At 39.5% G+C, this 22,408-nt stretch overlaps 1 protein-coding gene across 5 annotated transcripts in view; it reads right to left on the bottom strand.

Annotated features, from left to right (window-relative positions):
• ano1a (anoctamin 1, calcium activated chloride channel a) overlaps positions 1 to 22,408 on the bottom strand; it is a 57,841-nt gene that overhangs the window by 24,962 nt on the left and 10,471 nt on the right. For all 5 annotated transcript variants that reach the window (XM_026180945.1, XM_026180987.1, XM_026180753.1 and 2 more), the window contains exons 3-5: positions 18,468 to 18,797; positions 8,084 to 8,182; positions 7,385 to 7,536 (exon numbers count right to left, since the gene is read on the bottom strand). In XM_026180945.1, coding sequence (XP_026036730.1) covers positions 7,385 to 7,536; positions 8,084 to 8,182; positions 18,468 to 18,797 — 581 coding nt within the window. The remainder of the gene's footprint in view (positions 1 to 7,384; positions 7,537 to 8,083; positions 8,183 to 18,467; positions 18,798 to 22,408) is intronic.

The raw sequence follows: 22,408 nt of genomic DNA, 5'->3' as shown, positions 1-22,408 counted from the left end.
ATGTAGTCTATATAATAGATACAGGAAAAGAAAAACATACAGAAAGTCTGAACTGAGTGAATCCGTTATAATTCCAATATCAGACAGGAATTCCACAAAGCTATTCCCCATGTTACCTCGATAACCCTCAACTTAAATAAAGCTTTTGGCTTTTTTTTCATTTATTAATTATTATTTATTAATCATTTCATTATGAACTGTTTCTTTTCAGATCAGGCACTCCCACCCATCTCATGTTCTTCTTTCCAGTTCTGTGACGTTTATTAGCCTCTCGGTGATATTCTGTTGGTCATTTTGAATCATTCCAGTCAATCAGCAATTGTGTTTTTCATAGTAGTTGTTTGGCCTTGTTTATAAGTTCCATCAGCTCTGTCAGCCAGCATTAATATGTTACAGCTGCAGTTTTATTGGTTGAATGGTGTTCTTGTTTCATACCAAGAAACGTAACATTTCTTTGGAAATTACATCATTTAGTTCAAGACAACTGTGGAGATATGTAGGAATCAAAAGCATTTCTAATGAAGCCAGAAATGCTTTGTAAGATACATTTTGTAATCTAGAACTAGGAAAGTTGCTTAGGTTAGAGTGATTTCAGAGCCGAACATTAAGTAACAGAGAAAATGTGGAGGGATATCTCTTGCAAGCTGTTAGTCAGAGCTCCAAATATAGCTGCTCACTGCCCACTCTCTCCTCCATACATCCCAGCAGGATGACTGTAAGACATTAGTGTTCTCTTATTACTGCCTTTAAAAGCAAATTCACTTATAGAGAGAACATAAAGCCTGCGCAGCCTATATTTAGTCAAGTTATTCTAAATCTTTTATTCTGGGATTTCTCTTTCATTGTGCTGATAAAATAAATGTTTGCTGTAGACTAGCTTTATTTGATCACTATGCGAACCTGATCATGATGAAAGCTTCAGCTTTCCTGTTATAAAGTTGTAAAGTTGCCAGTTCCAACTTCAGTTCAGTTTAGAAAAACAATATGAAATATCAAAGTCTATCCTGTGAATGTATTTTTCTCTGATTCCAGATTTGCAGTAATCTTCTCTCTGGTTTTTAATTCTAAAACTGATAGTAATGTTCTTGTTTCCCTCGGAGAACACTCTCTGTCAGCTAACATTGCTCATTTATTCAACTATTTAATGTTTTTGAATGGATACATCGAGCTTCCTTTCTTTATTATCCACATTTTAAAGGTGTTTAAAATTAACACACAACTGACATCAAACACAATTAGCATATTTTTAAATTAGTTTTTGGTCACTTGATAAATCTAAAACCTATATTTTCATTTTGTATCGCCTCTGTTTCAATGTACAGCAGGCACTGAAAATTGTTATTTAAGACTTGTTCAGAAACAGCCTTATAGCTTCTTATCTTACTGCTATTTGCTACTGAGTATAAAGTGGGTTTCTAGGCTCTTTCTAGAAAGCCACGAAGATACTTGAATGTATTCACTTGGGGCAGAAATTCATTCCCAACCTGGAGGTGGCACTGCAACCTTTTCCAACTGAGAACCATGGCCTCAGACTCAGAAGTTCCAATCCACATCTTAGTAGCTCTACTTTTGGCTGCAGAAACCCCAGAGTAACCTAAATGCTTCATAAAGCCAACAGAATCACACCAACTGGAAAAAGCTAGGATTAGATGCAGAGAAAATTGAATCCAACATCCTCAACCTCTTAGCTGTGCCTAGAAATTTGATCCATAAATTATGACTAAAACTGGTGACAGAGACTGGAGTCCAGTACACTCAGCGAAGTCTTACTCTTTGCCAGCAGTACAAAACCAAGTTTCCACAATGGTTGCACAGGGTCCAAATAGCCAAAACCATTAAGCCCAGAACCCCATATTACCAAAGCTCCCTGTAGTGTACATCTCAAAGGATGCATTTGAATACATTCTTGAAGTGCAAAACTCAGATGAAGACTGGCTGGACAACCTTCCATGTATCCTTGAATAGCCTTGAGTGTCCCACTACTGGGATAAAAGCTACATTTTAACTTCTGAATTCAAGATTTGACTAACGGGGAGACGTTCTTCTCTAGTATCCTCAAATAGAGCTCCTCAGGGAATCTGAGAATTGTTAAAGCACACTATTTGTTCCCCCTTTTTAATAGGTGGACCACCACAGCAATTCAGACAATAACTAGGATAACCCCCAACATTTAAAGCATGTTTTTAACCATCCCAGGGATCTCAGCTGACCCTGTGTTTCCAGACTACCTTCTCTACAGCAGACATGTCAGTACTGTTTAGGAAAACTCAAATTGCTGCTACTGCCTGAATGCATCCTAAGTTGAAGTCAATAGCAATCCAGTAAACAGTGGGTAGGGAAAATTTTCCCTTTCCAAAATTTTCTGATGGTCTGCCCGAATGACTTTGAACCAAACAAAAGCCTTTCAGAAATCACCAAGGTTTTGTTTCAGTTGGTACCTAACAGGTGTATCCAGGATCCCAAAAGCCAACAAAGCTCAACAGGACTGCTTTCACCTGACAGCATTTTTCATCTCTGGTGTCCACCATGTAGATCATGTACTGGTGCTACAACAAGTAGCAGCTACCAAATAATGAAAGGTCTGTGCTGCCTCCTCAGCAAAAAGGCTGTGAAATGAGGTTGAGGTTTCTCAACCATAAGCTCAGGCTCCTTCCACACCAGAGAGGTGGCACTCCATATGCCTAAAGGAGCTGTATATTAGATCACCAAGACCTTCAACTGTACACTAATCCACAAAATACGGGATCTGTAGGTCTTTACCTATATAAGCTGAGCCCAGCCAGGCCCTATGGGTTAAGGCCTACATGCTTTCAAATGAATTGGCTCTAGGGTGGTGCCCTGGGTAAGGTTTGAATCCCTGTTGAATATATCGTCACTGAATTTTTGGAAACTCAAACCAGTAAGCAAGCTTACTTGCAAATTTCACATAGGGTCAACTACTTTGTTGTCTTCATTTTAATTTTGTTTTAAATAATAGATTGAAGATGGCGCCGGATGTCATGGCACGCCGTCTCTCGGTTCTGCAATGTTTACGTTTTATGTTCTTAGTGGTGTCCCTGCTAGTTTTAAAAACTCACTCCCTGTTGGTATATGAGCGACAGACGCTGCTTTACATCCGTGACTCACTACTGAAGCTCTCCAGCGTTAGCGAGCGATGTGGAGGACTCGCTCTGGCGTCGGTACCGGGGGAACTACATCGCCGTGATCCCCCCTGGAATCCTTTGAAACGGCAGTGCGAATGCGCGGCACACGCTCTGGGAAGCGTGTTCGGGTCAGAACTCGGATGCGGCGGGTCCTTACCATCGGTGACCCTGGCTGTTTAGGACTTTATTTTGGCCTCAAACAGCGCTGCCTTCTTCCTATTTACCCGACGTCATCGGAGCACGCTCACCCGAGGCTGCTTCATTGGTCGCCATGCCGACGGGATACGAGGAGCGGTGGAGCAAATATGAACAACCTACAAATACTGCCTGCTGCCACGGATGGACAGAGAGTTAAATTAGCTCTCTTAAACGCAAGATCCGTATCAAATAGAACTCATGTTCTTCGGGACTTCTTTGGTACTCATAAGCTGGATGCCATGCTCCTAACTGAGACATGGCTGCGCGTTGGTAAGTGGCACCCTTGCTGGAACTCTGCCCCACCGATGCCAGCTTCTTCAGCTCCCCCAGGTTGTGTGGGAGGGGAGGCGGGGTAGCCTCTATCATCAAAGACTGTATCTGTTTGCATTTAAAACAAAGTCCTGGTGTTTTTACCTCATTTGAGTCCCAACTTCTGACTTTAGGCTGTCCTGTGGTTCTAATTATAGTCATCTATCGTCCACCTAAATATAATGACTTGTTTACTTCGTAATTTTCAGACTTCTTGACATGTTTTATCACTCACTATGAAAGGATTCTTATAGTGGGGGACTTTAATATTCATCTGTGTTGTGAGGATAAACCCCTGGGTCAAAGATTTCTTGAATGTACTTGATTCCTTAAACTTCACACAATTTGTGTCTGGGCCAACACGCAAGGGCCACACTCTAGACCTTGTCTTGGGCTTGACCGAGTTAATCATACAGACAATCGGTCTTAAAGGTGCGTCCTGTTTATGTATCTTTGGTAAACCATACAGACTTGGTGTAGACCCCCCTGGGTACAGCCTGTGGTATGAGGTCCGGTCAACAACATTGTCTTGTTCTAACTGCTTCAGACGGTCTATCACCCTCTTCCTATAACCACTACCTGGGTCTCGTTTCAGGGGCTCATAAGTATTTTCATGATTGAGCAGTGACAGTTGTCTGCCGGAAGGATGATGATGTTGTTGTCATTACTAAGTGATGTGAGTGCCTTCCTCTCCTCCATGGTGATGTTGGACGCTGGGGGCTTTGCATTGCTGAGACAGGCTAAAACTTTCGTCCGTAGTTGCTCTGCTTCCACTTCTGCAATATTGTTGTTTCAAATTGCTGTTTCTGTGGCTGTGATCAGGTCCACTAGCGGGATTTGTCTCGGCATGACAGCAAAATTCAACCCTTTAGCAAGGATGTTTTTCTCTGTTTGGGTGATCTGTCTGTCAGACAAATTCTTCACCCACTTGTCCACATCGGTGTTGCATCCTTCTCTCTTCTGGCTGTTGAGGACACTCTCCGTATTTTGCCATGGTTTCCGACATACAACAAGTAAGTCAAAATTCCTTTGTTGCCTGGTCTGAGACTTCGTGTGCTGTGCTAGACGAGCCTTCTCAGTGTAGTCAAACACCTTTTTAAGAGTATTCTCATCTAGAAGCATTGTCAGTCTCTGTCGCATCCGCTCTTCTTGAGATTTTAGCACGTCGATGGTAAAATTTGTTTGCCTCACCCGTTCATTAAGCAGCTGATGCTGTGCCTTCTGGAGGATTTTTGTTGCCCGGAAGCCTTTAACTGAAGAGCTCATTTGCAGACTTTTAGGAGTAATCCTGTTTTGTCGGCATCTGAGGCTGAATCTCAGGTGGTTCCTGTTATCCGCCATCTTACGTGCTGTTTGCTCATACTGACGTCCAAGCTCTAGGCAGTCCTGGATGAGTGACGAAACGTTTCTCCCACTGAAAATGCTACGTCCAGATGAACAGAATAAACCTTTGGAGATTTACTTACCTGGATATCATCAGTTGGTATGTAATTAAAGATGCAAGCAATTTCTGTTTAACTTTATGGAAGTAGGCTCCAGCATATTTGATTCTCTTTTTAGATATTTTTATGCACAGCCCTTTGAATGTCAAGGTATATGTCAAACACACATTCATTTTTCAAGTTAATAAATGTAATTAATAATTAATTGGACAGTTCCTTTTACGACAATTAAATTAAGTGATGATTTGTTAACCTTGTTTTTGGGCAAATACATCATGTATGGGATAATTGTGTGTTTGTCCCACAAAGATAAAGAAATGCTGCCAATGAAAGAAAAGCAGCTCTTAAAATACAGGGAGTGCAGAATTATTAAGCAAATAAGTATTTTGTCCACATCATCCTCTTCATGCATGTTGTCTTACTCCAAGCTGTATAGGCTCGAAAGCCTACTACCAATTAAGCATATTAGGTGATGTGCATCTCTGTAATGAGAAGGGGTGTGGTCTAATGACATCAACACCCTATATCAGGTGTGCATAATTATTAGGCAACGTCCTTTCCTTTGGCAAAATGGGTCAAAAGAAGGACTTGACAGGCTCAGAAAAGTCAAAAATAGTGAGATATCTTGCAGAGGGATGCAGCAGTCTCAAAATTGCAAAGCTTCTGAAGCGTGATCATCGAACAATCAAGCGTTTCATTCAAAATAGTCAACAGGGTCGCAAGAAGCGTGTGGAAAAACCAAGGCGCAAAATAACTGCCCATGAACTGAGAAAAGTCAAGCGTGCAGCTGCCAAGATGCCACTTGCCACCAGTTTGGCCATATTTCAGAGCTGCAACATCACTGGAGTGCCCAAAAGCACAAGGTGTGCAATACTCAGAGACATGGCCAAGGTAAGAAAGGCTGAAAGACGACCACCACTGAACAAGACACACAAGCTGAAACGTCAAGACTGGGCCAAGAAATATCTCAAGACTGGTTTTTCTAAGGTTTTATGGACTGATGAAATGAGAGTGAGTCTTGATGGGCCAGATGGATGGGCCCGTGGCTGGATTGGTAAAGGGCAGAGAGCTCCAGTCCCACTCAGACGCCAGCAAGGTGGAGGTGGAGTACTGGTTTGGGCTGGTATCATCAAAGATGAGCTTGTGGGGCCTTTTCGGGTTGAGGATGGAGTCAAGCTCAACTCCCAGTCCTACTGCCAGTTTCTGGAAGACACCTTCTTCAAGCAGTGGTACAGGAAGAAGTCTGCATCCTTCAAGAAAAACATGATTTTCATGCAGGACAATGCTCCATCACACGCGTCCAAGTACTCCACAGCGTGGCTGCAAGAAAGGGTCTAAAAGAAGAAAAACTAATGACATGGCCTCCTTGTTCACCTGATCTGAACCCCATTGAGAACCTGTGGTCCATCATCAAATGTGAGATTTACAAGGAGGGAAAACAGTACACCTCTCTGAACAGTGTCTGGGAGGCTGTGGTTGCTGCTGCACGCAATGTTGATGGTGAACAGATCAAAACACTGACAGAATCCATGGATGGCAGGCTTTTGAGTGTCCTTGCAAAGAAAGGTGGCTATATTGGTCGCTGATTTGTTTTTGTTTTGTTTTTGAATGTCAGAAATGTATATTTGTGAATGTGGAGATGTTATATTGGTTTCACTGGTAAAAATAAATCATTGAAATGGGTATATATTTGTTTTTTGTTAAGTTGCCTAATAATTATGCACAGTAATAGTCACCTGCACACACAGATATCCCCCTAAAATAGCTAAAACTAAAAACAAACTACAAACTACTTCCAAAAACATTCAGCTTTGATATTAATGAGTTTTTTGGGTTCATTGAGAACATGGTTGTTGTTCAATAATAAAATTATTCCTCAAAGATACAACTTGCCTAATAATTCTGCACTCCCTGTAGTTTAAGACCAAAGCATAAAATGCAGTTAAAAGTAAAAAGTGACTTCTTCAGTCTCAGCTGACTGCAGGTTTCCCCAATCTTATAAACAGGACATTTACTGTACTGTTTATAAGAAGTATGTACTGAAGAAGTCACCTGGATGAGTGACGAAATGTTTCTCCCACTGAAAACGTCCAGATGAACAGAATCAACTTTTGGAGTTGAAATTGGAAATTAGTAACAAGCTACAAATTTGTGGTTGTCAACAAACTGGACAACTCAGACACAACACACACGGGTTCTATAGTGTATGCCTAAGAACATGTGTAAAAGCCTAAGTTTGAGATATACTATTTTTCAATTGTCTTTATAATTATAACCAGATATTTTACTTACAGGTGCTGTTTTTCTCTGGAGAAGGGGTGAGAGAGGGGTTTCTGACACTGTGCTCGGCTGGTATCGACTTTAGGGTGGAGAGGAGCTGTAACTTTGTGAATGAACATCCTGATCTTCTCCACCACACTACTGCCTTGTTTCACTTCATAAACCTGCAGAGGAGATCCAAATAATAAAAGAAAAGAAAAGAAATAAAAAAAACCCAAAACCAAACAATCCAAAAACTACCCAAAAGTAGCAATTTGATTGAATAATGATTTCATTCCAAGAGCTAAAATGTAATATATACTTTTTCCATTTTGTGTTTACCAGCCATTCACTTCAAGAGCCTTGAAAGGTTGAGGTGTAGAGAGCTGTAGTTCTTTCTGTTGCTGTGTTCTTTCACATACATTTTGCTGTCAGTTTATTAAAAACAGGCTGATGGTCAATAAATTTAAAAATAATTTACTTGGGTACTACAGCGATCATAAACTGGACTACATTATTGGAGATACTTTCAAAACACTTTAAGAAAAGCACAAACTAATACAAATAGGGGACTGTATGATATGATATGATATTTTTGGACTGAGTCAGCTGATATTTTGTATTTTGTGCAAAGGATTGTGCTACAGGACAGCATCTGAACACTTCTGAAGTCAAAGCACAGCAGCAACACTGAGTTCATATTTTAGAAATGGGAAATAATTGGTGGAGTACCTTCTTTGTTGGCATTTTGAGTTTCATGAATTCAGCCTCTCGACACAAAACATTCCAAGGAGCATGGATCTTTAAGAAGCCAACTCCAGGGATAGTACTCTGAAATACAACAGAGGTTTGGATATTAAAAAAAAAAAAAAAAAACATCATTAAAAATTCTAACGGATTAATTCCAAAAAAAGAGCACATCCTAAATTGCAAAGTGCACAAACATAATATATACACATTCTACTGTTTTCTTAGCAGGAATCAAGTTAAAAACATGCTTATGTGTTTCTGCAGAGAGCCTTTTTCATCATTTAAAGTAAAACTTAATTCAGTTATATCCATAAGGGCAGAGTTAAAATCACTTTTATACATACCATTACTTATGCACAGTGAAGAATAACAAGTACAGATATAAGCAATTATAAAAGGATGCAAATACCCCTATGCAATTCTGAGCCAGTTTGACCTTTAGGCATCAAGATCTAAGCCTAGCATCTCAACAAAATTCACAAACCATTTACACAGACTGAGGTGAAGCATCCTGGAGTATTTTTTTTAAAATATTTTTTTCATCAGCTACAAAAGTCAGGAAACAGAGTGTTCAGAGGACGCTTTGATTTTGATCATTATCATGATAGCCCATACCCCTATAAAACTGTTCATTTATGTCTTTAAGGAATTTTCCACGTTTTAACTAACTGGTGTGGTATATGGCTTTATGAACAGATAAAGCAGAGTATTACCTGCATAGCAGTGAAAATGTATGCTATGTCCTCTAATGACACAATTTTACAAAAATGGATGGAAGCAAAATCACAAAAGAACACCTTTGTGATTTTGTTTTTAAAAAAACAAAAACAAAATTAATAAATAACTTTGAGAGGCTCTTATCCAGAGCCTATCCTTATCAGGATCGCAGGGGGCTGGAGCCAGCTACCATACAGCAAGAGGCGGGGTACACCCTGGACAGGTCGCCAGTCTGTCGCAGGGCTCCCACCCAGAGACAGACAACCATTTGGACTCACACTTAGGGGATATTTGGATTCACCAGTTAAGTGCATGTCTTTTAGCTGTGGGAGGAAGCTGGTGTACCCGGAGTAACACAGGGAGCATGGAGGACCACAAGAGTCGCACATATCGAGATTCTGTGCTTGAATAATGAATTATGCAATAAGATATGTATTTGTAAATTCATTATTAATTATTTTATGTACTGAAACATTAGTAATTTATTACTTAGCAATTTAATTAAAAATAAAAACACTATTTATAAATCAATATTTCAAAATGAATTATTAGTCCATTAATAAATACTTGATATTCGACAGAACATCACTTCATATTCTATACTGTTCACTGGTTTCACCATACTTAAACTATTGTGCAGAGGTCTGGGGCAATAACTATAAAACCACATTACATTCACTTTTTACTCTTCAAAAAAAAGCAATTCGAATCATCCACATTGCAGGTTACAGGGAACATACAAACTCACTATTTTGCAGTCGATCTAGTAAAATTCCAGACAGCACAAATTCTATTCAAAGCAAAAAATAAAGAACTGCCAGGTAATATTCAGAGTATGTTTTTTTGAAAGAAGTTATAATTTAAGGGGTTTTTGTAACTTCAAAACAGGGAAGGTACGTACTACAAGAAAAAGGTTTTGTGTTTCTGTTCATGGAGTGAAACTGTGGAACAGTCTGAATATGGAATTAAAGCAACGTCCAAACATAAAACTGTTCAAAAAGAGTTATAAAAATATAATCTTCTCCAACTATCACATTAAAAATGGTGATTCCACTCCTCATTTGAAAATGCCTTTCCTTTTCCTTTTCCTGTTAGCTCACAGATTTGCTAATATAATAGCAAGTCTGTGAATTAACTTTTTAACTAATAACTATTGGATTAGCTATCCGGTCTTTAAGTCTGACGCCATTAGCCGTGCCTGGGCCCAAACTCAGCTGCAGGTCCCCAAGTCACATGATCACTGCGGCATCACTGAGAGTTAAAAACAGTTTAAATTCTTTCATCTTTAATAAAATGATCAGCGTTGCTGCTTTACCAGGTGTAACAATTAAGTTTAACATCCAGGCATCCATGAAAACCGAATTTATGAAATTTAACGGAGTTAGAAGTTAGCAGGAAGTTAGCTCGCTAGTTTCCACGTAAACATGATATACCGTGTTCTGACAGAGAGATTTCTGAAACAAATTAAGACGTACAGCTCTACTATCACTTCCAACATAAATGCAGACAGAAAACTAAACGGCTGTGACATAGGTAGGGTTACTGAAGTTTGGCTAACATAGCTGTGTCGCTACGTGATTGCTAGCAACACAGCTATGTTAGCATAATATAAACAGTGAAGCTGGTGAATGAACAATAACTTTTTTCCACTCAAAAGTTAACGTGAGGGTTCCCGAAGGTTCGGGCAGGATGCTGTAAATGGGCCAAACTTCAATCAGGAGAACAACTGAGATAATCCATCCACAGTACGAGGTTAGTTATTAATATAGTGCTGCATGGGCTGGGCTGTAGTTACGTCATAAGGTTTTAAAAACTGAGCTTTAAAATGATTAGCGGTAATAAAACCAGAGAGAGGCCGACAGTGATCACTGACTGTTTTTAGGAACTTGTTGAGATTAAATAGAACAAGATACAAAGCATTAAAACATGTAAAAAAACATAAAAGGCTCATTAAACACAGAGTAGTTTGGGCCCGGAAGCAGAATTCATCACGTTATCACTTAAAGACTGGATCTCATTTCAGAAATCCCGGAGCAATGCAAATTAGCCACACAGTGTGATGTAAGGAGGTCTCTGATTGGTTAGACAGACAGGCTTGTTGCCTGCCTTTTTTACACTCCTGTTTGTGCACATAGTTTTGCACAGCGAAGCTAAGAAGTGTGTGTGCTTGTGCAAAGGTCTTTCAGCTTCGGCATTTAGACTCTGTCCAACACGGATATATGAAGAATGAAGCGTCTTTGCAGTGAAATGAGAACTGTGCGCTTGTTGAAGTCAAGGTGCTAACATGACTAATGTTAGTTAGCATCACAAATATTACGTATTCATATTTTAGTACAAGCCGTTTTTGTAAGCTAATGGGCTTTCCACGAATAAAGGCTTGAACCAACACTGAGCCCAGTTACATTAAAAGAGTTAAAAGAACTGAGACATGGTGATTAAAATAATCCGGTCATTAAGTGATGACATGACGAATCCTGCTTCCGGGCCTAAAGTCGTCTGCGTTTAATATGGCTTTTGTGTTGTTAACATGTTTAATGTTATGTATTTTCTTCTATTTAATCTCAAAAAGCTCCTAAAACAGTCAGTGATCACTGTTGACCTCCCTCGGCTTTTATTACCGCTAATCATTTATTTAAGCTCAGTTTTTAAAACCTTAGGATGTAACTACAGCCCAGCCCATGCTGCAGTATATGAATGACTAACCTCGTATTGTGGATGGACAGTGTTGGGAAGGTTACTTTTAAAATGTATTCCATTACAGAATACAGAATACATGCCCCAAAATGTATTCTGTAACGTATTACGTTACGTTACTCAATGACAGTAACGTATTCTGAATACTTTGGATTACTTAATATATTATCATGCTTTTTACAACAACGTGAATGTACTATTGCTGTGTGATTTATTACTGTTACTGAAGGTCCACGACTCCGAACTGTAGTAAAGGGACCTCTGACTAATATGGCGGGGTCCCTGTCGGCTCGTAGCCGAAAACTAGCTTTACTTTGTTGTGTGGGTCAACTTTTCTTGCGAAAGAGAGAGAGAGACGTTGAAAGGCTGCTCCAACGGAACTTATTGTTTTCGGAGGAAAACACGAACACGGTGTACAGTCGAGTCTTAATAGCTTACTTACAACTGGGCTCGTCAGGCTCTCTTCTTGGCTGCAGTGGTTATTATTATATTTACATGCTTCCAGCTCCCGTTTTTCCTCGATGACAACTCGTACCTTTCCACTCCCCTTTTTCTCCCTCCTCGCGCTCACAGACCCATAATGTGTATGGCAGCCCATTCTCCCTGCAACACGGACTACACTGCCCATGATGCTACATTCTTTAGAGCTATGCTTGTAGCATTCTGCCTGTTAGCTTAGCACAACAACAACGAAAAGGCGCTCTCTCACCCAGGAAACACACAGTCGCAGAGAGAGAGAGAGAGAGCGTCGCCCTGTAACCATGGCAACCGTAACGCTGCCGCCTGGAACAACAGAACGTAGCTGTCAAACAAAACCCAAACAGTCCTGACCCGCGACAAAATGAAACAGGAAAGTACCGCAGTGTAATCCATTTATTTCAACAAAGTAACTGTATTCTGAATACCACCTTTTTAAACGGTAACTGTAACGGAATACAGTTACTCATATTTTGTATTTTAAATACGTAACGGCGGTACATGTATTCCGTTACTCCCCAACACTGTGGATGGATTATCTCAGTTGTTCTCCTGGCTGAAAGTTTGGTCCTTTTACAGCATCCTGCCATGCGATTACATTTGTTCCTGACCACCGAGAACACTCACGTTAACTTTTATCGAGTGGAAAAAAAGTTAGCGTGTTTATATTATGCTAACATAGCTGTGTCGCTAGCGGTCACGTAGCACATCATTATATACCAGCTAGCCAAACTTCAGTAACCCTACAAACGTCATGCTGTTTAGTTTTCTGTCTTCATTTATGCTGGAAGTGATAGCTGAGCTGTACGTTTTAATTTGTTTCCAAAACCCCGCAGTCAGGACATGCTATATTGTATTTAGATAGAAGCTAGCGAGCTAACTTCCTGCTAACTTCTAACTCCATTAAATGTCATAAATTCCATTTTCATGGATGCCTGGATGTTAAACTCAATTGTTACACCTGGTAGAGCAGAACGCTGATCATTTTATTAAAGATGAAAGACTTTAGACAGTTTTTCAACTCTCAGTAATGCCATAGTGATCGTTTGATGTATGGACCTGCAGCGGAGTTTAGGCCCAGACACGGCTAGTGACGTCAGACTGAACGACCGGATAGCTGTCAGTTCTCTCGTGTCTGCTAAGACTGGAGATGGCACTATTTAAGTTAATTTATTTGAATACGTGAGTGCACACATTCATTCTGCAGATAAATGATGATCGAGGATAATGTGCAGTTTTATTTTTTACATGATGCCTGTCTTTATTAATGCAATTTGAAAATTAATACATAAAAGTTGGATGTTTTATGAATTTATCCAATCCCAGCCCCGAACACGGTATGCTGAATCTTAGCATTGAATGTCCAGTATATTTCAATCAGTAGAATTTGTACAGTACCTAAAGCTAGTCAAACGTGTGGTAAAGGTACAGAAGATAAGATACAAAGGCCCTGAATGCTGTATTATATACAGTAAATGATGTGGAAATTATTTTCGCAGAGGTCATAAAGTTATTAAATCACTGCTGATACTTTAGAAAATGTAAACATCAACCAATTATTTTTGTGTCTTTGTTTGTGTGTTGACTAGTGGTGTGCGGATCGATATTGAAATATCGATTCTTCAGATACCAGTTATTTATGTTCTAGAATTGATTCTCATATTAAAATATCGATATTTTAGTACTCTGGGGTAATTTTGTAGTTTTTCCCCATTAAAAGGAACGCAGTGGAAAGAAACTATATCATTTGGATCATCTAAATTGGAAGGAACTACTTCCTCTTCCGCCTTTCATAGTCATATGCAAAACACAGTTGTGTAAATGTGTCCAGCCCCTGGCGTGCGCACTCACAACAATGGCTGAGCGTAAACGGAGTCCTGTGTGGACGTATTTTACCTCCGCAAACAGCCCAGACGCGGTTTGCGATACATGTGTCAAGACAGTGAGGTGTTGTGGCAACACCACTGACCTCATCAAACACGTCAGAGTAAATCATATCACAGAATATGATGAGCTTATGTTGAGGAGGAGGACGGGGAAGGTGCTGCTGGGGCGAGACAGACGTCTCTCGCAGAGTCCTTTAGTGCTGCAGGCAGGCAACATGCTCAATTAGCGCACAACTTCAGATTTTTTTTTATTTCTATATGATTATTCTGCATTATTAAGCAATGAGAACAAGTAGTCTGATGTCGTGTAATCACTATGAAGCTATATTATTACTACAATTAAATAATGCAATCTGTTCCCTACCATACTCATGGAGGATTTTACAGCTCCGAGTCAGCTTTGTAGCATCAAACACCCACCCATCTGGACTTAATGCAGGAGAGACTGTGTAACCCAGTAGAAAAAACATCTTTTTAATTTTATTTTCCTTTCATTTTCCTTCTTTCTTTCTTCCTTTTATTTTTATAAATGCATTTGCACTCTTTTACCTTGAAAAATATTTATTTTGAAATATTTTGCTGTTTTACAGTTTAGGACCTCATGCCTTTAAAAGGCCAAATCTGTAAATCTGTGCAAAAAAAATCTGGATTCACTGTCATTTTCTGTCAGGTAAAGAAACCTTCCCCTCTTGAACGTTGTTCAGCTGCACAAGCAGGGTTTCTTGCAACACGCCATCACTGTTGGGATGGTGGGTTGCAGGAAGACAGTCATTTGGAATTTCTTAAATGATCCTGAGGGTTATGGAACGAAAAAGTCAAGTGGAAAATGTCACCAGTCCTGAGCCGGAGGATCCAATTGGCTGTCCGCCAAGACACTGGACAATCCTCGACTCAGATTAAGGCAGTTACTGTAGCTGCAGCCCCATAACCATCAGATGGCATCTGAGACTGAAGGGCTTCAAAAACAAAGTCCTCGTCTTCTTGAACGCCACAGGAATGACAATTTGGAGTGTCTTCATCTGTAGGGATACTCGCGTTCTAAATATCTGGGGTTCCTACTAGACAATAAACTGGACTGTGAGCCAAACACCAACTAGGGCTGGGTATCATCACTGATTTCTACACAGCAAATCCAGCATGTCCAAATTAACACTGTCGGATTTGATTTCAACACTATTAAAGTGTCTATATGGGTCCACACCAGAGAGTGTTAATTTAACTCTTTTTGGAGAGTTGGTACGTTAACTCTGATTTAGTGTTAAACACCAAATCTGTCTGGAGTTGATAATTTAACACTTGGTGTTAAGAGTTTATATATTAACTCTCAAAGAGCATTTTAGTTTAACTACGTAAGAGTTATCTTCTAATTCATTCTAAAAAGCGGGAATTTTACTGTTCTGAACTTCTAGAAATTTCTTTTGGAAATAAACATTTACTAAAAAGATGCAATGGTTTTTGAAAAACATTTATTCTGAACTGTGCACCACAATTTCAAAACATTTTCTGAAAGATGTAACAGTGTACATGTTCTCACTTTCATTAGAATTTTGTTTATCAAAAGGTCTGACATGGTAAATGCAAATAACAGCATCTCATCACTTATTTCTTCAATACAATATGCATGTCCTTCATTCATCCCTTTGTGGAACTTCAACGCACTTCTGCTCTCCCCCATATTCCATCTTCACAAGCATATCCTGTGCGGAGATCGAATAAAAATTAGTTGACACTAATTAATGGCACAAATAATCCAGTAAACAATTGCAGCACAGTAAAAAAAAAAAAAGGAATCCTCTTTGAGCCATTACTGGTGTAAAGTATTTTCCCAAAAGACAAGGACACAGGCAACAGGTAATACTGAACTAAATGTAAAACCTCAACCTTTTTAATTTTTACCTAAACCGTGTGCACAAAACTCTGGAGGGATCTATGCTAACGTAGAACCCAGTCAGGACGTCAGCTACTGCTGTTTGCTCGTGTTTTTTATGGGCGATCGTTTTCAGGCTTCAAGTAGCACCATTATACCAACATTTCACATTCTAGACATTGTTTTAGGTGTATTTGACCAAAGGTTTGACTGAAAATTCACATGCAAGCTTTTTTTCAAGGCTGTGGTATTTGCCCGCAAACAATACCTTTCAGCTAGCTAAAACAGAATATTATGCTATCAGCGAGCAACATGGCTAATGCCTTTCACACAGCTTTGTCTCAACTCCAAAGAGCCACAGAAGTAAAAGCTCATAATAATAATTGAAACAATCTTTGAAAAAATGACTTACCAAGCATGGCAAACAACTCAAATATGTAGAGCAAAATGTTCTGAAACGGCTTCACTTCAGCTTCGATTGGAGCCGTGCTGGGGGCGGAGTCTGTGAATTTACTCTGTTGGTGTCATAGCCCCTCTAGGAGTTCAGAGTTAAGAGGTCAAGAGTTAATGTTTCCATTGTAACACCTCCAGATTTGACAGAGAAACACTCATTTTTAACACTCTATTTTAACTACTATCATTTTACACCTCAGAGTTACATTAAAAGAATGTGACTCTGCTTAGAGTAAAATTAACTCTACTTTTGCAAGAAGACTATTAACACCAAAACATTTAACACTTTTGAATTTGCTGTGTAGAATCGATTCAATTCCAATTCACAAGGTCCCGAATCGATTCGATCCACAATTCGATTCAATTCGAATCGGGGAATTTTTGCCTCAGACAGTCAGAAATATTATAATTCAGATAATTTTATATCTACAAAAAGAAAGCTGACACTTGTGGGACTTTGTCAAAGGTGTGAGCATCAGAGCCGATGTCTGAGCATAAAACACAGAAAAACATGAAGGTGATTTCCTGGCCTGGGATTTTATAAAAACATTCTGCAGTAGATCAAAAACAAAAGAAAACCATTAATCAACATATGAACGTTACCTGATGCTGCTGACGTGAAGCAGAGCAAAGTTACAGGTTTTATTAGAGACACAGCGTTTTGCAATTTTGCATAATTTTAAAGTTTAAATTTGTTCAGTATTGAACAGCAGAAATGAGGCTTTCTTTTTGGAAGTAAGTAAAAGGGAAAAAACAGCGGCCAACAGCCTGTAAACAACGGTAGACTTGTGCGTAACAAGCAAGCGAATAATGCAGAAAACAGATTTTTAGACAGGAAACTGTTCTTGAAGAGAGAGAGCGAGCGAGAGAGAGAGAGAGAGAGAGCGAGAGAGAGAGCGAGCGAGAGAGAGCGAGCGCGAGAGAGAGAGAGAGAGAGAGCTGTGCATGAAGTGTGATTTTATCCTGGTGGAAGCAAAACAGTAAAAGTCAGACTGAATCCATAACGATGTTTATGTGAAGCCCAGTTTGGATCTTCTTTTGCTGCTGGTTCAGTCAATGTTGTTTGGAGAGAGATCAAACTAACAGCTTTAGAATCGGCGCAAAAAGCGGCGTGAACACAAAGCGCCGACCCGCCGAAACATCAGAATCAGCGAGCTGTCGGCTTTCAGCCCCGACCGTGAGAAAGTCACATCTCACTGATTCTGATCTGTCGGCGGGTCGGCGCTTTGTGTTTACGTCTTTGTGCAGAATCCGTGTTCCTGCTCTCATTACTGTCTTAGCGGTTGTTGAAATTTTGTGAGATTCTGGCATTTTGGCTAAAATACATTTATATTAAAAATCATTTCAGGATTGTAATCGATTGATATCACCTTATCCAAGCCAGAATCGATTTTAATCGATAAACCGATAATCAAAACCCACCCCTAACACCAACCTTCTCTACAGGAAGGACCTCCCTATGGAGGCTTGTATCTTAACATCTGCTGGAGTGAGTTTAACAGTCGATGGTTCCCAGTATGCTTCTCTATGTGGTGCTGGGGGTGCTGTTTCAAAAAGAACATTCACAGACTAAATAAAATAATCAAAAAGGCTCAATTGTTGGTGAACTTGGACCCTCAGGAGGAAGTGTGTTCTTATTTTGAATTATTGTTAATGAATATATTTTGTATTCGTTATTGGATCAACTCATTATAGAGTGACTGTTGCCTTTTATTGAGTGCGGGAGCAGCTGACCACATGTATGAATTTCCTTAGGGATTAATAGTTTTCTGAAGTGCAAAAGAAATGAAACATCACCATTAGCTGATGATCAAGAATCAGCACATACTGCTTAGTGCAGTGGTCCCCAACCCCCGAGCCACGGACCGCTATCGGTCCATGAGTCGTTTAGTACCGGGCCGCGAAAGTTGAGGCTCGGGTGTGAAATTTATGGTTTTCAGGGTTTTTATTGTTAACTCGGTTTCCCTGGGTCTTTTCCCACGTGTTATGAATAAATCTTCTCTTTTGTTACCGGTACTGGTTTTATTTTGTTGTATTTGTCTCTGACACCTTAAAGGCCAGTCTGTGAAAATACTGTCGGACATGAACCAGTCCGTGGTGGGTTGGGGACCACCGGCTTAGAGGACTTTTTGTTAGCAAATCAGTCCTGTTATTAACTGAGAGCAGGGATAAACCTGAGCAAAAACGAACAGGATTATGTTAAAATCAAAATGTCATCATTACATTACCCTAATCAAACAATTTCCCTCACCCCAGCCCTCTCCCTTCTCACCCCTTCATCCTTTTCCAGTTCTAGCCCTGTCTTCTGGAGGTTTTCCTCAAACTCATCCCGTTTAAAGCGCTTGTCATCCTCATGATAGTCAGTCTGATGCTCCTGTGCGGCAACCTCTGGGTCTTCTTTTGGTTGTAGCGGAGCTCGGCTGCTTCTCTTGCTCAGGCTGCGCCGAAGTCGTCGTATGAAGCTGTTATCCCCAAACTTCGATGACTGTCTTCGTGTGCTGCCAGACTTTTGGATATGGTAAGTCAGAACATAGTCCACACGTCGCTTCCCATCAGAGAAGTACAGGCCAAGCACTTTGTCTGAGCATAGATCCTTCATTGGCTGGAAGCAAGACAGAGATTCAAAACATTTCCATTAAATTGTATTTATATAGCATTATATAGGACCAAAGCATTTTATACTGTAAGGTGAAGCCCCTAAAATAATACAAAAAAAATCCCCAACAATTACACCCCCCTTCCTCCCTTGAGCAAGTGGTTTAGTGACAGTGGGAGAGAAAACCTCCCTTTTAACAGGAAACCTGCAGCAGAACAGGAAGGGCCATAGAGCTGTAACTGGCTGAGGGGAGGAAGACAAATCGCCCACTGTGGAAGGGAACCAGAGAATAATAACAACTGATGATTAAATGCAAAGTCTTGTTTAAACTACTTTACACTTACAGGGAGTATCATTGATCGTCACTGATTATGTATGCAATAAAATCAGAGGAAAAATATACGACATTCTTGATAAGATTTTTCTTCTCTTCTGTATTTTTAATGCAAGTCAGGCACATTGAGCAGTTTTAACCTTCAATGTTGAAAACCTCACTGATATTATTATTTAAACAGGACCAATGTTGATATACTAAACAGTACAGGTAGCTGTTGGGAGTCATGTTTACACACGAGCTACATGAGCTTTGAAGAGGCCTTGTGTGAAGTTAAGCTTTTTTACATGTAGCACACAACAGATGATTCTTTGTCAAAGGCAATGTCACTGAAATAATTCATTTGGTTTCAAGAATGGATGGCATCTGCACATTTGTTTTTCTGACACTAGCTCAATATACGGTAATATAAAACTGATACAATGCAGCTTCAATTATGCTGCAAAAAGCACCTGGATATCCTGAATGGACAGACCAAATTAATCTTTTAAAATGCTTCATATTAACAATAACTATAGTATTCTACAAAAGTGTTGAGCCACCCTAATTTATTTATAACATCTTCCACCCAAATTGAATTTAGGTGTTCACCATGCATGCAGACTGCATCTACAAACATTTGTGAATGAATGGGTCACTCAGCTGGTACTCCGTTAATTCCAGCTTGGTACAGTGACAGAATGCCACTTGTGCAGCAAGTCTAGTCATGGAGTTTCCTCGCTACAAAACTTTACACAGTCAACTGTTAATGGTATTATAACAAAGTGTAAGCAATTAGGAACGACATCAACTCAGTCACAAAATAGTAGGCCAAGTAAAATCACAGAGCGGAGGCGCATAGTGCACAGAGGTCGCCAACTTCCTGTAGAGTCATGGAGTTATTCACTAAAGACTCCAAACTTCGCTGTAACGCGGTTCACCTTTCGCGGCCTCGTTGTTTTGCAGATTTGTTTGTGCAATTTTGCACGCTTTTCTTTTTCTTTTTCTTTAAACAGCGCATTGTGTTCTGCATCCTGATTGGCTGGAGACCATTGTCGATCAGTATTGTGCCGTGCCGTACAGAATGCATTCAGCTTGTTGAATTGACATAAATCTTCGATCGCTAGCAGTGTGACTCTGAAATGCTGTACTTTATGTTTGTACGTTTTCTCCCCAACAAACAACAATGTCGACGAAACGTTTTGCACCGTCAAACCCAAATGGAAAAGATATTTATAAATCTTATAAAGCTTGTATCTGTCTTGTGTGAAACTTGTATGAAAAGCATACAAGAGTAAAAACAGATATAATATCCCTTGAAAAATTATATAAATGAAACTTGTATGTTTTGGATTCTTACTAAATATATGAAAGTAATGAGAAAGTGGCCACTTTCATGAGTAAATCATGTAAGTTTTTACTATTTCTTTTCCATATGGGAAGGCACCTGCAGTAGCACCCAAAAGGCAGAGGAAGATGCTAACCATCGCACAAAAAGTTGGACTTTGGACATAAATGAAGTAAATGAAGGTAGAAGATACTGTATTTTTTGGGCCATAAGACACACCAGATTATAAGGCGCATTAAGCAGACACAGCAGCAAGTTGAGGAGAAATTTTGAATGGTGCTTCTTCCCTGTGATTGTCTTTATGCCACGGCCACATTAAAATTTGAATTTTGATGTAATGCAGTCCAGCAGAGACAGACCAGAGAGAACTCCATTTGAATCCACCAATTAGAAGCATTTTATTCCTGATTTAATATGTTCTCAATGAAGGACCCTGGAATAACTTTGCCCGGTAAGGACATCCAGTCAAAAACTTGATAAAAAGGGCTAAAGCAGTAAGTTTGTGTGCGCGTGTCTAACACTAAAAATAACAATGAAATTAGTTCCTTCACTTCTGTTTTAACTCGAGAAGAGTGAAATCAACAATGGAGTGAACAGGAGAGGTGGAAGGAACTTTTGATAGTTATAGCCTCCCATTTTAAATTCTGTAAGTCACTATGTTTTAGAAAGGTCATTGTGTGGAAGCACAGAAAAATGTATGGGCAGAAATCTGTGCCATCAGAAACTGAAGTTGAATAAGTTAAATTTGAATTGCTCGGATCGAATCTGAATTGTAACTTGAATAAATGTTTTTAAAAACTGAATTTGAATTAGCCCAATTTGAAATTCAATTTATTGGTTTGAAAATGATCACTAAATCGATCACTAAATTGAAATTGAATTTTATATTTTGAAATTGAATTCATTTGCTTTGAAACTGCATTTTATCCTTTAAAAATTCAGCTCTCGAATAATTTCAGATTCACTTCTCACCATTCAGTTTCAGTTCTACAGTTCAGCTTTTTGGGACTTAAATCCGGTTAGAGTGTGATTAGTGCAGATTAATAGAACTACGTTTTACTAGCGGACCGAAAGTGTTACTGACGGGAATCTACAGCGTCTTGAGCTGAATTAAGACTTCAGAAGTCATTCGTCATGTCGAATGACCAGCGGATAAACTCTCAGGTTGGTAATAAATGTATTACATGTATAAGAACAAGCGTCATGTTAACAAATGATAGCCGTACAGTAACTGTTATGCTTATTGTAGCTGTTAGCTCAAAACGCTAATTTAGCGTAGTTTGCTCTGGATTCAGTTTCGACAAACAAATATGATCGACTGTTTCTAGTAGAATTCCAAAGTTGTCATCTTGGACCCTCTCAGAGTGCCCCCTCTGTATGCTTGCAGAGACTACAGTAGGGAAACATGCAAAACAGTGTCCAAACCTTTGTATTTTAGCTTTATTTATGCCTTACACAGCATCCCAACTCTTTAGCTAACTTAATAACTTTAGCTAAAGTGAATAGTGACGATAACACATGCACTGTGGGGGGAGGAGGAGGAAATGCAAACAAAGATGGAGACTGATAGATGTGGTGAGTACTGAGAAGGGAGGGTAAAGTAGATAACAGACAGTCCTGTTGGAAAATTATTCAAGCATACTTAAAGTCTTAAATCTTACAATATAAAGCACCCTGAGCTAACTGTTGTTGTGGTTTGGTACTATATAAATAAAAATACAATTTCATGAAAATCTGTCTGAGAACTTTTAATTTTTCAGCAAGACAATGATCACAAACACACCATTAAATCAAATATGGTCAGCAAAAAAAAAAAAAAAAAAAAAGACGAAGTCTGGGACCCGCCTGACAGAGAATAGAACCAAAGGCAGAAACACCCAAAGAAGTCCTTCAAGACGGCTGTCCTATTCCCAAAGACTGCTTAAAGAGATCAGAAGAAAACTGCCTCAGAGTTCA

This window comes from Astatotilapia calliptera, chromosome 1 (assembly GCF_900246225.1).
Source record: "Astatotilapia calliptera chromosome 1, fAstCal1.2, whole genome shotgun sequence".
In the NCBI taxonomy this organism is placed as follows: Eukaryota; Metazoa; Chordata; class Actinopteri; order Cichliformes; family Cichlidae; genus Astatotilapia; species Astatotilapia calliptera.
This window is presented reverse-complemented; position numbering and strand designations above follow the sequence as displayed.